Below are 12,332 nucleotides of genomic sequence, written 5' to 3'. Positions count from 1 at the left end.
AAATTCAAAAGACATGATTGCTAGCGCAGTGATGTACAAATCAGCCCATCCGAATAAATCTTTGGCCAGAAAGAGTCAAGTAACTCCTTTGGGGACTGGAAACGTAGCGTTCAATCAGAATCGTGGAACAGGACAGTCTTACAATCGTGGTCAAGGAGATAGTGGCAGAAGACAAGATGGTATGAGCAGAAATACCAGGTTTCAAGGCAGAGGAGATGATCGTAGGCCGGGTAGAAGAGGTTGGCAGCAAGGAAGTACTAGAGGTACAGGTACGGAACAGCAAAATCAGGACACATGTTACAGATGTGGGCAGTTTGGCCATTACGCTAGAGAATGTATTCAGGTAGCATATTCAGCGAAGTCGGTAGCGGATTGTCAGGACGCTGGAGTGTTGGTTAGCTCGGCGGCATTCGGGTCGTTGCCATTAGCGGAAGGTCTCGTTAATGGGAAGCAAGTTTCAGTACTGAGAGACACAGGAGCTAATGTAGCTGGGGTAAGGAAGTCGTTGGTCTTACCAAGCCAGTACATAAAGGGAGAGGTCCAAAAAGTGAAGGGTTTTAGTGGACGGATTGATTTGTATTCATTGGCGGAAGTGGTTGTCGATACCCCATATTTTCAGGGAAAGTTGAAATGTTGTGTGCTCACAGACCCAGTCGCTGACCTAGTGATAGGTAATCTTCGGGGTGTGGTACCCAGAGTAGATTTGTTCCTTGGGAATACGCAGGGTGTTGGATTGTGTGCTGATGTAAGTCACAAGAAAATCACTGAAGAGGTGGTACTTGAGAAGGTCGTGTGTGGTACGAGTAGGGCAAAAGCCAAAAAGAAACTGCAGGATTTCCCGGTGCCATTGAAAAATGTGGTTACTCCTGATTTGACGGTTAACGAGGAGGATCTGAAAAGTTTGCTGAGAGAAGATGAGACATTGAAAGAGGTGTTGAGTGTGTCACGAGAGGATGAGAAGTATGCAGTTTGTGCAGAGAAGGTTGTTGATGTTGAGGAAGTAAGTAGTGGGTATCGCGAAGACATTCCACTGAGATCTGACTGGGGCAGTCATGATGTTTTCCCAAGTGAAGGTGGAGAGGCAAATGTTGCAGTGTTACCTCTGACTGAGGAGAGGAAAACGTTGCCGTTACCTACATTGCCTAAGGGGAAGGAAGAGACAAGCGGAGATAATGTTGTTGATCCTGGTTTGACAGATAGTCATAAGGATGATATGGCACAGGTGTTTGGAAAGATGGTAGACATTTTCAAAACATGTGATGCGGTGGTGTCCTTAACTGCAAGAATTAGCATTCGAGGTTCATCCAATAGCATGAGACAGGAATACGTTGACAGACATGTTGTCCAGGTCATTCGTAGATCAGAGCATACCACAGGTTTATGGGATGTGTGGAAAAAGAAGGTTGTTTTGATCAAAAGAAAACTCAAGAATTTTCTTTTTTCCCCGGGAAGGGGGATGTCACAAAGATGTGAGTAGCATATTTGTGAGGTGAAACCACGTCGTGTTTTTAACCTCCCTAAATGTTGTACAGGCGAGGGTAGCTGACCGGACTGGCGTTATTCACGTGTTTCGGGTGTTGCACGCAAAACTGGCTTAGCTTAATGTGAGTTGTGTTTGAGACATGTAGCTGGTCTGAGGTAAATAACGTCACAGCGTGTGAGATTTCCAACCGGGAAGGTTGTTCAGCGTGTGTCAGACTTGTTCTGGGAACAAGTACTCTTTCAAGAGACGGGTCTCTTAAGGTAAATGATTTACTATGTTGTATATTATGGACGTTGGAATACATAGCTGGAGCGTAAAGGTTAGTGTGTATAAAGTGCACCAAATCTTAGTGTGAAGCGTTGGGAGAATTCTTGATGTAATTGTTTCACGGTTTTTCACGGGGAATTTCTTGAACATAATTGCTACGCATTTATGTTATGTTTAAGACGGTCATGCTTTGTATGGGGAGTGTTATTCATTGATTAAGTGTTAGTTTGGATATTGAATGTGGACGGAATGTGAACGTGGAATGAACGAGAATGTATGGTGGTACATGAACGTTTGGAAGAAGAGATGGTTTTAGAGAATGTTGTATTAAGACTTGGTTAAATTCTTTAGGAGTTTCCATGAGGGATTTCCATGGCGTATAAGGGAGGGACCTTACACGAGAGAAGCGCTAGACGACGGTGGAAGCAAGGGACCACCTCGGCGCAGATGACTAGACGAGTGGAGTCTTCATCGAGACCGGTCGTAGCTGACGACGGTTGTTTCCGCTACGGGCGGAAGGGGGTCTCGGGGAGAAACCTGGAAGGTGTGTGCGGGCATCGTCCGTGAGATGTGTTGGCATCTTCAGTGAAAGGTGCGTGTTGGCATCTTCAGTGGAAGGGGTGTGTTGGCATCTTCAGCGAAAGGTGTGTGTTAGCATCTCTGTGTGTTGGCATCCGATTTCATTATTCTACGACGATTCAGCGGGACAAGTAAGTGAACTGGCGACATGCAGTGAGCCGTGATACGAACTCGTGAGTGTCTGTTGGTACCTTCTTGTGTGCGTTAATCTATACTTGAGAAAGAATTGTTATAATATGTATTTACATGCCTTGAGTGAAAGCTGGAAGATTGTGCGACCTGTGTGTTGAAAAGTTGTTCGTATTGATGTATTTAAAGTGAAGAAGTATGTTTTGGTTGAGGAAATAATGAGCCTGCATCCTCCCAAATTCTGTTTTTGAAGTGTTTGGTGTGAAAGGGTAGAGACAGTGCAAAAGGGCAGAACACGCATAATAAATTCACATGCAAACCACTTCGTGACATTGACTAAAATCTTTACAAACATTGACTATATTCTATACAAGAAACACTTTAACAACGGTAAAAGGAGAAACAGAACCTGTTAGTCGCCTCTTACGATCGACATGCTGGTTAGCATCGGGTAAATTCTTTCTCGTCCCAACCAATATGGGACTCCCCCTAACCCGCGGGGGGTATATTTCGGTATTGTCAAATGTTGTTTAAACCAAACGAGAGTTACGCAGGGCCGATCTCTTGGTACCTCAAACAATAAGACGCATTGCTCAGTTTAACAAGTGACTGTCATCCTCTCAGTACTTGATTCTAAAATGACTTACTTTTAAAACGCCAACGATGCTGGTGGTAAGGGCTGAGTTGTACTGCGTACATAGCATGGTAGCATAGTTGATCATAAAGCCTGCCACACACGCCATCACGAATTGAGCGAGAAACAATGGGTCGTTCCAGTGCTCGTATTCTATAGACTGCAACATAATATTCACAATTATGAAGGGGACTGCACACACCCACTCGAACGCACACTCGAAGATCAACTTGAGTGCACGAACGCGCGTACGCACGCACACGCACGCAAGCAAACGGCTCACACACATACACACATGCATACAAACACACAGGCACACTATACAGAGGTGCACATAAAACGATGAGTATGAGTCTCATTATGATGTGCACGAGTCAGTTTTGTATCAGTCAGTTGTGAACGGTTTGTGTGTGTGTGTGTTTTGTTTTACCTTGTGTATATCACCGGTGACGTAGGATAACAAAAACAGTGGCCCCATCATGAACAGGCTGTTGTAAAACATCAACCCGTACTTCCCTAATGTCTGAAAAACACAAGGATTATAACATTTTAGCAGCAACAACAAAAGACATTGATTGAATCATTGATTCATTGATCGATTGGTTAGTTTTGGTTTGGTTGGTAGATTGATTGATTGGTGGTTGGTTGATGTTGGGTTTATAGCCGGGATGGTTGGAACTGAGGTGTGTTGGTTGTTGGCTTGTCTGATAGCTTGACCGCTGAGCAGTGGAGCTGGGACAAGGATGGGGAGTGAGTACGCGGAGGTCTGTTCACACGATTTGTATGATTAAATTAATGTCTCTTCTTTGCAGTTATCTGCACCCCACCATCCCAAAATAATACGCACTTACAAAGTGCGATTACTTCTAATGCCTACTGTTGCGACCCATCTCGTCATCGGCGCTTTTCCGGAAATGACCTGCGCTTTGTTGGAATTCCAACAATGGCCGCCATTGTAGGAATTCCAACAGTTTGCGCTACGCGATTCTAGAAATGTACTGCGCGCATAGTGAGAATTCTGCTCTTTCTTAGAATGCGATGTAAAATGATACAAGTCATGATGGACTATATGATGATCCTTGTGTTTTTAAAGTGATCAATGCTTAGTCTTGAAAAAGCAGATGCATTGTATAACGCACCAAACCAACCGAATTGCAAAAAGCAAAAACACTTTTGATAACTTGGTAACAACACAGTCAGGGACCTATATCTAATATAGGTCTATGACACAGTTTAACGACCCATCCCACTCGACTAAAACGCACCAATTTTACGTAATTTTTAACGTTTCAGATCTTACATTTTACCGTGCAACAAAAACACAACAATTAAGAGTGTTCCGATATAACTTTTCACTGGTAACTATCGATTGTAATAATTTTTTACTCAGTCTTAACTGATTATATATTAAACTCACACAGTCTCTCTGGGCTGCAGAGACAGCATTACGTCCCTTTACTGAGTAGGCTCTTGTCACTGCATGGTAATCTAGGCTCTTGAAACGTAATGTGCAAGTCAGTCTGTGCGCTATATTGATGTGAATGATTGTTGCAAAATGTTGATTCAAATTAAAGACGATTTCAGCCTGTTGTAACAAACTAACACTCTACTCTGAGGAAAAAAAATCATTGTGTTCAAAATAGATCGAGACAGCAGCAACTAGGCTAGCTGCATGCGCTGAGTGTCACTGAGAGAGTTGTTACACAGTGTTCCCCCACACCCCCAATTCAAGACTTCCCCTGTATAAGACCTTGCTTTTTCATATACCTTATCCATGACCTGTGAAAAGGGTATATTTTTGTGTGCCAGTCGAAGGGTTGCCATTTCTAGAACGAGGCAGCTCGTTTCCCGAAATGCGGCGCTTTGTTGGAAATCAAATGAGGTGTCGGGAAATCCCGATTATTCCAACTCTGCCCCGGATTCTTACTTTGCGCCCAACACCTACTATAGTTATTTCCCTTGAGAGCTAACTCAATGTTTGTGATAGGTTGCGGTGACATTACCTTAGCGTTCAGTTTTTGCTTGGTAAAAACTCCGCTAGCAGAGGAACACAGGTTGGTAGCTAAGATGAACGTGTAGCCAATCAAATCAAACGCCAAGTCGCCACTGAAAATTAAAATGAGACAAATGTAAAAGTCACGTACAATTTCATAGTGAAACATCTGCGAAACGCCTTGAAACGCCCCACAACATAAACATGGACGACTTTAGACGAGTTATGCATGCCAATGTTGGTAATGATTATATACATCAGAAGATGCAAACGTTTACAGGTTCTTTTCTCCCAGCTTCATTAGAATAAAGGCACAGATAAAACGTTTCGTCTCACCATCTTCGGGCGAGGCCTTCACTGACAGGGATGGAATAAGACCATTCCGCCACTTGGACATACTCCAGAAATTAACAATCAGAGCGGGATTTTTTTCATGAATGTACTCTTTTTTAACTGACACCTGTGTTGATTTGTTAAGATAATTCGTCAAACAATTCCCAAGTTTAACAGGAAAAAGTCAGTCAGGATGTTGATTTTTGCTGTACTGCATGGTGTCCAAGTTGAGGGATGGTCTTAACTCATGCATATTGTACAGGGTGACCCAAACATCACCCGCCACGCTCTCTCACGTGGACACCGCAGGGGACAAGAAAGAGGAGAAGGCCCAAGAAACAGCTGGAGGCGTGACACAGAGGCAAGAGGCAGGGCAACAGCTGGACAGACTGAAGCGGAAAGAACAGCCCAGAGCAGAGTGCGATGGAGAAACGTCGTCAATGGCCTATGCTCCGCTGGGGGCAAAGGGCCTAAGTAAGTCAGTAATTAAGTGACCAAAACAAAATGCCACCCATACACATGCTAATAACTTCTGCATCAGTTCAACGATTTTGTTTCATCATATTTGGTGTACACTAATATCAGCTAAGTTATGCATGGTCACATCCCAAAGTGACGTTTGTAGGTCAAACGGTCTGGTTTGTGTGCTCTTTCGAACTGAAAATATCCAATTTCAGGGATCGGCTCAACAGAAGGAGGTTTGATATTGAGCGGTAGCCACACCGGCTCGCCCAACTTAAACCCTCCAAATTGACCGTAATTGATTTCTTCTTAGGTGTTTTTGTATACTTGAACCTTCAGATATTCCAATATAGGTACAAGTTTGGAAGGTTTAAATCGGGTGGGAGTGGGTACTGCTCAATGTTGAACATCCTACTGTTGAGTCCATCACCGGATTTGGATATTTGTTTCAAAAGAGCACAAACGTCAAACCGATTGATCTACAAACTCAGTTGAAACTTTGTGATATAATCGTGCATAAGTTGAACTTAATGCCCACCAAATATGTGGCATATCCAGGGGATCAACGGGAAATGGAGGGGGAGTTTCAAAATTGGGGCCGGGGGTAGGCCTCTTCTGGAAGATTATTAGGTTAGACTAGTGGAAATCTATTCCTATTTTATGTATAAAACAGCTGTACCCGTGGTTTGTTTCGTAAACCTTCAGCTATTTCCTGGACTGACGGTCCTTGATGAGTAATTTTTTTTTCCACATCATAAAAATATACGCTTTTAACATGTGCCGTTTTATTACACACACAGACACACACACACACACACACACACACACACACACACACACACACACACACACACACACACACACACACACACACACACTGTCAAAGATGTACTGACAAACACATGCACGCCTGCAAAAACGCAAGCACACAAACACACACACGCGCGCGTACGAACGTGCACAGCCCCCCCCCCCCCCCTCCATTGACCGGCACACACTCGCCTGCACACACGTAAACACGAACACATACATCACCACCCTCGTCTCGATTCCCCTTCTATGTTAAAAGATTTAGTCAAAACTTGACTAAATGTAACAAGTCGCGTAAGGCGAAAATACAACATTTAGTCAAGTAGCTGTCGAAGTCACAGAATGAAACTGAACGCAATGCCATTTTTCAGCAAGACCGTATACTCGTAGCATCGTCAGTCGACCGCTCATGGCAAAGGCAGTGAAATTGACAAGAAGAGCGGGGTAGTAGTTGCGCTAAGAAGGATAGCACGCTTTTCTGTACCTCTCTTTGTTTTAACTTTCTGAGCGTGTTTTTAATCCAAACATATCATATCTATATGTTTTTGGAATCAGGAACCGACAAGGAATAAGATGAAAGTGTTTTTAAATTGATTTCGACAATTTAATTTTGATAATAATTTTTATATATTTAATTTTCAGAGCTTGTTTTTAATCCAAATATAACATATTTATATGTTTTTGGAATCAGAAAATAATGGAAAATAAGATGAACGTAAATTTGGATCATTTTATAATTTTTTATTTTTTTTTACAATTTTCAAATTTTTAATGACCAAAGTCATTAATTAATTTTTAAGCCACCAAGCTGAAATGCAATACCGAAGTCCGGGCTTCGTCGAAGATTACTTGACCAAAATTTCAACCAATTTGGTTGAAAAATGAGGGCGTGACAGTGCCGCCTCAACTTTCACGAAAAGCCGGATATGACGTCATCAAAGACATTTATCAAAAAAATGAAAAAAACGTTCGGGGATATCAATCCCAGGAACTCTCATGTAAAATTTCATAAAGATCGGTCCAGTAGTTTGGTCTGAATCGCTCTACACACACACACAGACAGACAGACAGACAGACACACACACACACACACACACATACACCACGACCCTCGTCTCGATTCCCCCCTCTACGTTAAAATATTTAGTCAAAACTTGACTAAATATAAAAAGGAAGCACAAAGAAAGAAAGAAAGCACAAAGAAAGAAAGAAAGAAAGAAAGAAAGACAGAAAGAAACAGTCGCGTAAGGCGAAAATACAACATTTAGTCAAGTAGCTGTCGAACTCACAGAATGAAACTGAACGCAATGCAACGCAGCAAGACCGCATACTCGTAGCATCGTCAGTCACCCGCTCACGGCAAAGACAGTGAAATTGACAAGAAGAGCGGGGTAGCAGTTGCGCTCAGAAGGATAGCACGCTTTTCTGTACCTCTCTTTGTTTTAACTTTCTGAGCGTGTTTTTAATCCAAACATATCATATCTATATGTTTTTGGAATCAGGAACCGACAAGGAATAAGATGAAAGTATTTTTAAATTGATTTCGAAAATTTAATTTTCATATTAATTTTTATATATTTAATTTTCAGAGCGTGTTTTTAATCCAAATATAACATATTTATATGTTTTTGGAATCAGCAAATGATGGAGAATAAGATGAATGTAAATTTGGATCGTTTTTAAAAAAAATTTTTTTTTTTACAATTTTCAGATTTTTAATGACCAAAGTCATTAATTAATTTTTAAGCCACCAAGCTGAAATGCAATACCGAAGTCCGGGCTTCGTCGAAGATTACTTGACCAAAATTTCAACCAATTTGGTTGAAAAATGAGGGCGTGACAGTGCCGCCTCAACTTTCACGAAAAGCCGGATATGACGTCATCAAAGACATTTATCAAAAAAATGAAAAAAACGTATGGGGATATCATACCCAGGAACTCTCATGTCAAATTTCATAAAGATCGGTCCAGTAGTTTAGTCTGAATCGCTCTACACACACACACAGACAGACAGACACACACACACACACACACACACACACACACACGCACATACACCACGACCCTCGTCTCGATTCCCCCCTCTACGTTAAAACATTTAGTCAAAACTTGACTAAATGTAAAAAGAAGCAGCAGGCACACAGACTGATAAAGAACCATGCAAATACTATTTCTCCCGTGCTCGTTCATATATAATTTATAAAAGCATACGCAATGACATGCACGCACGCGCGCACACAAATACACACACTGTCAAACGTGGGCTGACGAGAGATACGTAGTAAGCCGAAGTGCCTTCACAAGAAGGACCATGCCTTTTAACACAAGCAGCCAAAGGGACATCGATATTACCCGTTGTCTAGTCTGTGTCGCCGTGGCATTTTGGGTGAATAATGAGGCTGCGCAAATCGCCTGTGATACTATGACATCTGAGTTTGACTTTCGGACTTCATCGTTCACAAACATCGCACTTATATATATATATGCACCAGTGAGAGATCAAGGCCAAACAAAAGTCATTCAGCCGTCTTGTGTGCTGATTATATATATATATATTTCCTTAAGCTATAATCATGTCCACAACATCGCAATACTGGTGATCCCTCGGGGTCCTGAGATCTTCCGGATGATAGTGCAAACTCTGATTGTTGATCTTGAAGTTAACCACTGACTGACTTGTCGAATCAGTGAATCAGTTCAGCTTCACTGAACTCTCCGTCACTGCTCAACTTTTGTAAATGTGTAATAACATCAGATATCATATATGTAGGTGGGACACCAATCAACACCCTGACTGCTTGCTGTAGTGAGGTGGAATGTTATGATGAATGAATTTCTTAAAAAGCCACTATAGTAGTAGCTTTTACGAAATCATTCCATCAAAAAAATCCCCTTCTGCTCAGAGAGCACGCAGGCTGTTCAATTTTGGTATGTATCCTAGTGGAGGAATAGTGTCATCCTGTGTTAAAAGCCCGGCAAGATCTCAGACTGTGTGCCAAACCGTTTTCACTGGAAGGAGTGTGCCTGTAAGATTCCGTTTTTGTTTGTTTATTTATTTATTTTTAAACGTTTTTTTATTGTTTTTAAAAAACCAATTTTTTATTGTTTGTGTGCTTGTTTAATTGTTTCTATCTTTTTTCGTTTGTTTTGTTTTGCTAGTCTGTTCGTTTGTTTGTTCATGACTGAATATTTCATCTTAAGCTGAGCTTCCGATCAAAGCAATAGTCAGTGATCCGTTCAGATCGGAAGATAGATGGAAAGCAACTTACCTTGCGGCGATGATCGCGCCAAGTATCATCAGATACACGGTGAACTGTATAAACGGCGTTGCCACGACCCTGAAATCATAACACGTCAAACAACGTTATCTTCGTCGTAGTTGTCGGCGTATTTGTTGATGTTAAAGTGAACTATTTAATGAAATGTCATCGTCGTCGTAGTTATCATCGCCATCCTCATCCTCATCGTCATCATCATCGTCATCGTCGTCGTCAGCATCTTCATCGTCATCATCATCATCATCATCATCATCATCATCATCATCATCATCATCATCATCATCATCATCATCATCATCATCATCATCATCATCATCATCCCGCCCTGATATGGCCCTTCGTGGTCGGCTGGGCGTTAAGCAAACAAAGAAAAAAAATCATCATCATCATCAAAGATCCTGTGGGATATGACGCACGCACGCACGCACGCACGCACGCACGCACACACACACACACGTACGCACACGCGCACACACACACACACACACACACACACACACACGGATATAGATCTTAGTCTTGCAACCTTTCCTGTCTACATCTAAAACACAAAAATAAAAGTACACCAGTTATACAAATATCATATTCACATGCAAGCAAAGCTAATAGATTGACAAACAGACTGACAGACAGACAGACAGACAAACAAACACACATACAAATCAATGAACAAACAAAAAGGCAAACAAACAAACAAACAATCAAACAAGTAGACCAGAAAAAAAACCATTGAAATGTTACGCTACGCGCATACAGAAGAGGTACTGCAATAAACATACACAACTACAATAAACCGCCAGATGTTGTTTGGCAAGCTGGTAACCTGCAAGCTTAATAAGAATTTCCAAAGGTGATAAAGATATGTAACAATTATGTGAGGCTAAAATGCGATTGATGAGTCTTCGTAACAGGGGCGCTTTTGGGTATATGTGAGAGAGTTAGCAAATATCCCAGCCGCAAGATATAGGCAAGATACAGCCCATTCAAGGCAAACTCTATTGCATAGATGTATCACCAGATTATTGCCACCATAACTGCACCCAGAAATAAAATATCCCCTCAAGGGTTACCTTACCCCAGGACGTAATATTCTCCAATCATGATGAGGAAATTGGAAAACCGACGAAGCACAACGTACATCGGCATGCTAAGATGAATAATTGCATAACAAAACGTGATTAGAACAGAACATAACAATAACGAAATATGAAGATAACCAAACAAAATGAAACAAATTTATATTCTAGCCGGCTACAGCCCAGTTTTGGGACCTAAAGTAAAACTTACCCCAGGATGAAATACTCCTGCATCAGTATGAAGAGATTTGCAAACTTTCTGAGCGCTATGTACATCGGTAAACTGCAGGGCAAAGAAAGCACAAGAAACAAACTAACAAGTCGCGTAAGGCGAAAATACAACATTTAGTCAAGTAGCTGTCGAAGTCACAGAATGAAACTGAACGCAATGCCATTTTTCAGCAAGACCGTATACTCGTAGCATCGTCAGTCCACCGCTCATGGCAAAGGCAGTGAAATTGACAAGAAGAGCGGGGTAGTAGTTGCGCTAAGAAGGATAGCACGCTTTTCTGTACCTCTCTTTGCTTTAACTTTCTGAGCGTGTTTTTAATCCAAACATATCATATCTATATGTTTTTGGAATCAGAAACCGACAAGGAATAAGATGAAAGTGTTTTTAAATTGATTTCGACAATTTAATTTTGATAATAATTTTTATATATTTAATTTTCAGAGCTTGTTTTTAATCCAAATATAACATATTTATATGTTTTTGGAATCAGAAAATGATGGAGAATAAGATGAACGTAAATTTGGATCGTTTTATACATTTTTATTTTTTTTTACAATTTTCAGATTTTTAATGACCAAAGTCATTAATTAATTTTTAAGCCACCAAGCTGAAATGCAATACCGAAGTCCGGGCTTCGTCGAAGATTACTTGACCAAAATTTCAACCAATTTGGTTGAAAAATGAGGGCGTGACAGTGCCGCCTCAACTTTCACGAAAAGCCGGATATGACGTCATAAAAGACATTTATAAAAAAAAAATGAAAAAAACGTCTGGGGATTTCATACCCAGGAACTCTCATGTCAAATTTCATAAAGATCGGTCCAGTAGTTTAGTCTGAATCGCTCTACACACACACACACACAGACAGACAGACACACACACACACACGTACACACACACACGCACGCACGCACATACACCACGACCCTCGTCTCGATTCCCCCTCTACGTTAAAACATTTAGTCAAAACTTGACTAAATGTAAAAATGAAACATTCATTTTCTTTTCAATCGTACACATGAACGACTGGACCAGCACCTATTGCAAGAGTCTTTC

At 41.3% G+C, this 12,332-nt stretch overlaps 2 protein-coding genes across 3 annotated transcripts in view; one reads left to right on the top strand and one right to left on the bottom strand.

Annotated features, from left to right (window-relative positions):
* Positions 1 to 12,332, bottom strand: part of LOC138966830 (UDP-sugar transporter UST74c-like) — a 32,782-nt gene that overhangs the window by 6,834 nt on the left and 13,616 nt on the right. Inside the window, exons 6-10 of one of the 2 annotated variants that reach the window (XM_070339184.1) lie at positions 11,044 to 11,115; positions 9,960 to 10,028; positions 5,096 to 5,198; positions 3,523 to 3,615; positions 3,106 to 3,252 (exon numbers count right to left, since the gene is read on the bottom strand). In XM_070339184.1, coding sequence (XP_070195285.1) covers positions 3,106 to 3,252; positions 3,523 to 3,615; positions 5,096 to 5,198; positions 9,960 to 10,028; positions 11,044 to 11,115 — 484 coding nt within the window. Of the gene's footprint in view, positions 1 to 3,105; positions 3,253 to 3,522; positions 3,616 to 5,095; positions 5,199 to 9,959; positions 10,029 to 11,043; positions 11,116 to 11,255; positions 11,328 to 12,332 lie in introns of both variants that reach the window. The other variant, XM_070339183.1, reaches the window with a different exon arrangement.
* Positions 14 to 2,264, top strand: LOC138965939 (uncharacterized). The gene is made up of 2 exons (XM_070338021.1): positions 14 to 1,743; positions 2,102 to 2,264. The coding sequence occupies exon 1, from the start codon at positions 14 to 16 to the stop codon at positions 1,475 to 1,477; it is 1,464 nt and encodes a 487-aa protein (XP_070194122.1). The 3' UTR covers positions 1,478 to 1,743; positions 2,102 to 2,264.

Source organism: Littorina saxatilis, linkage group LG5, assembly GCF_037325665.1.
Source record: "Littorina saxatilis isolate snail1 linkage group LG5, US_GU_Lsax_2.0, whole genome shotgun sequence".
Lineage (NCBI taxonomy): Eukaryota > Metazoa > Mollusca > Gastropoda > Littorinimorpha > Littorinidae > Littorina > Littorina saxatilis.
Note: the sequence above shows the minus strand (reverse complement) of the source record. Positions and strands in the feature narration are given on the sequence as shown.

What these genes read in the sequence shown, in the direction of transcription:
- LOC138965939 (XM_070338021.1), top strand. Translation starts at nt 14, where the DNA reads ATGATTGCTAGCGCAGTGATGTACAAATCAGCCCATCCGAATAAATCT.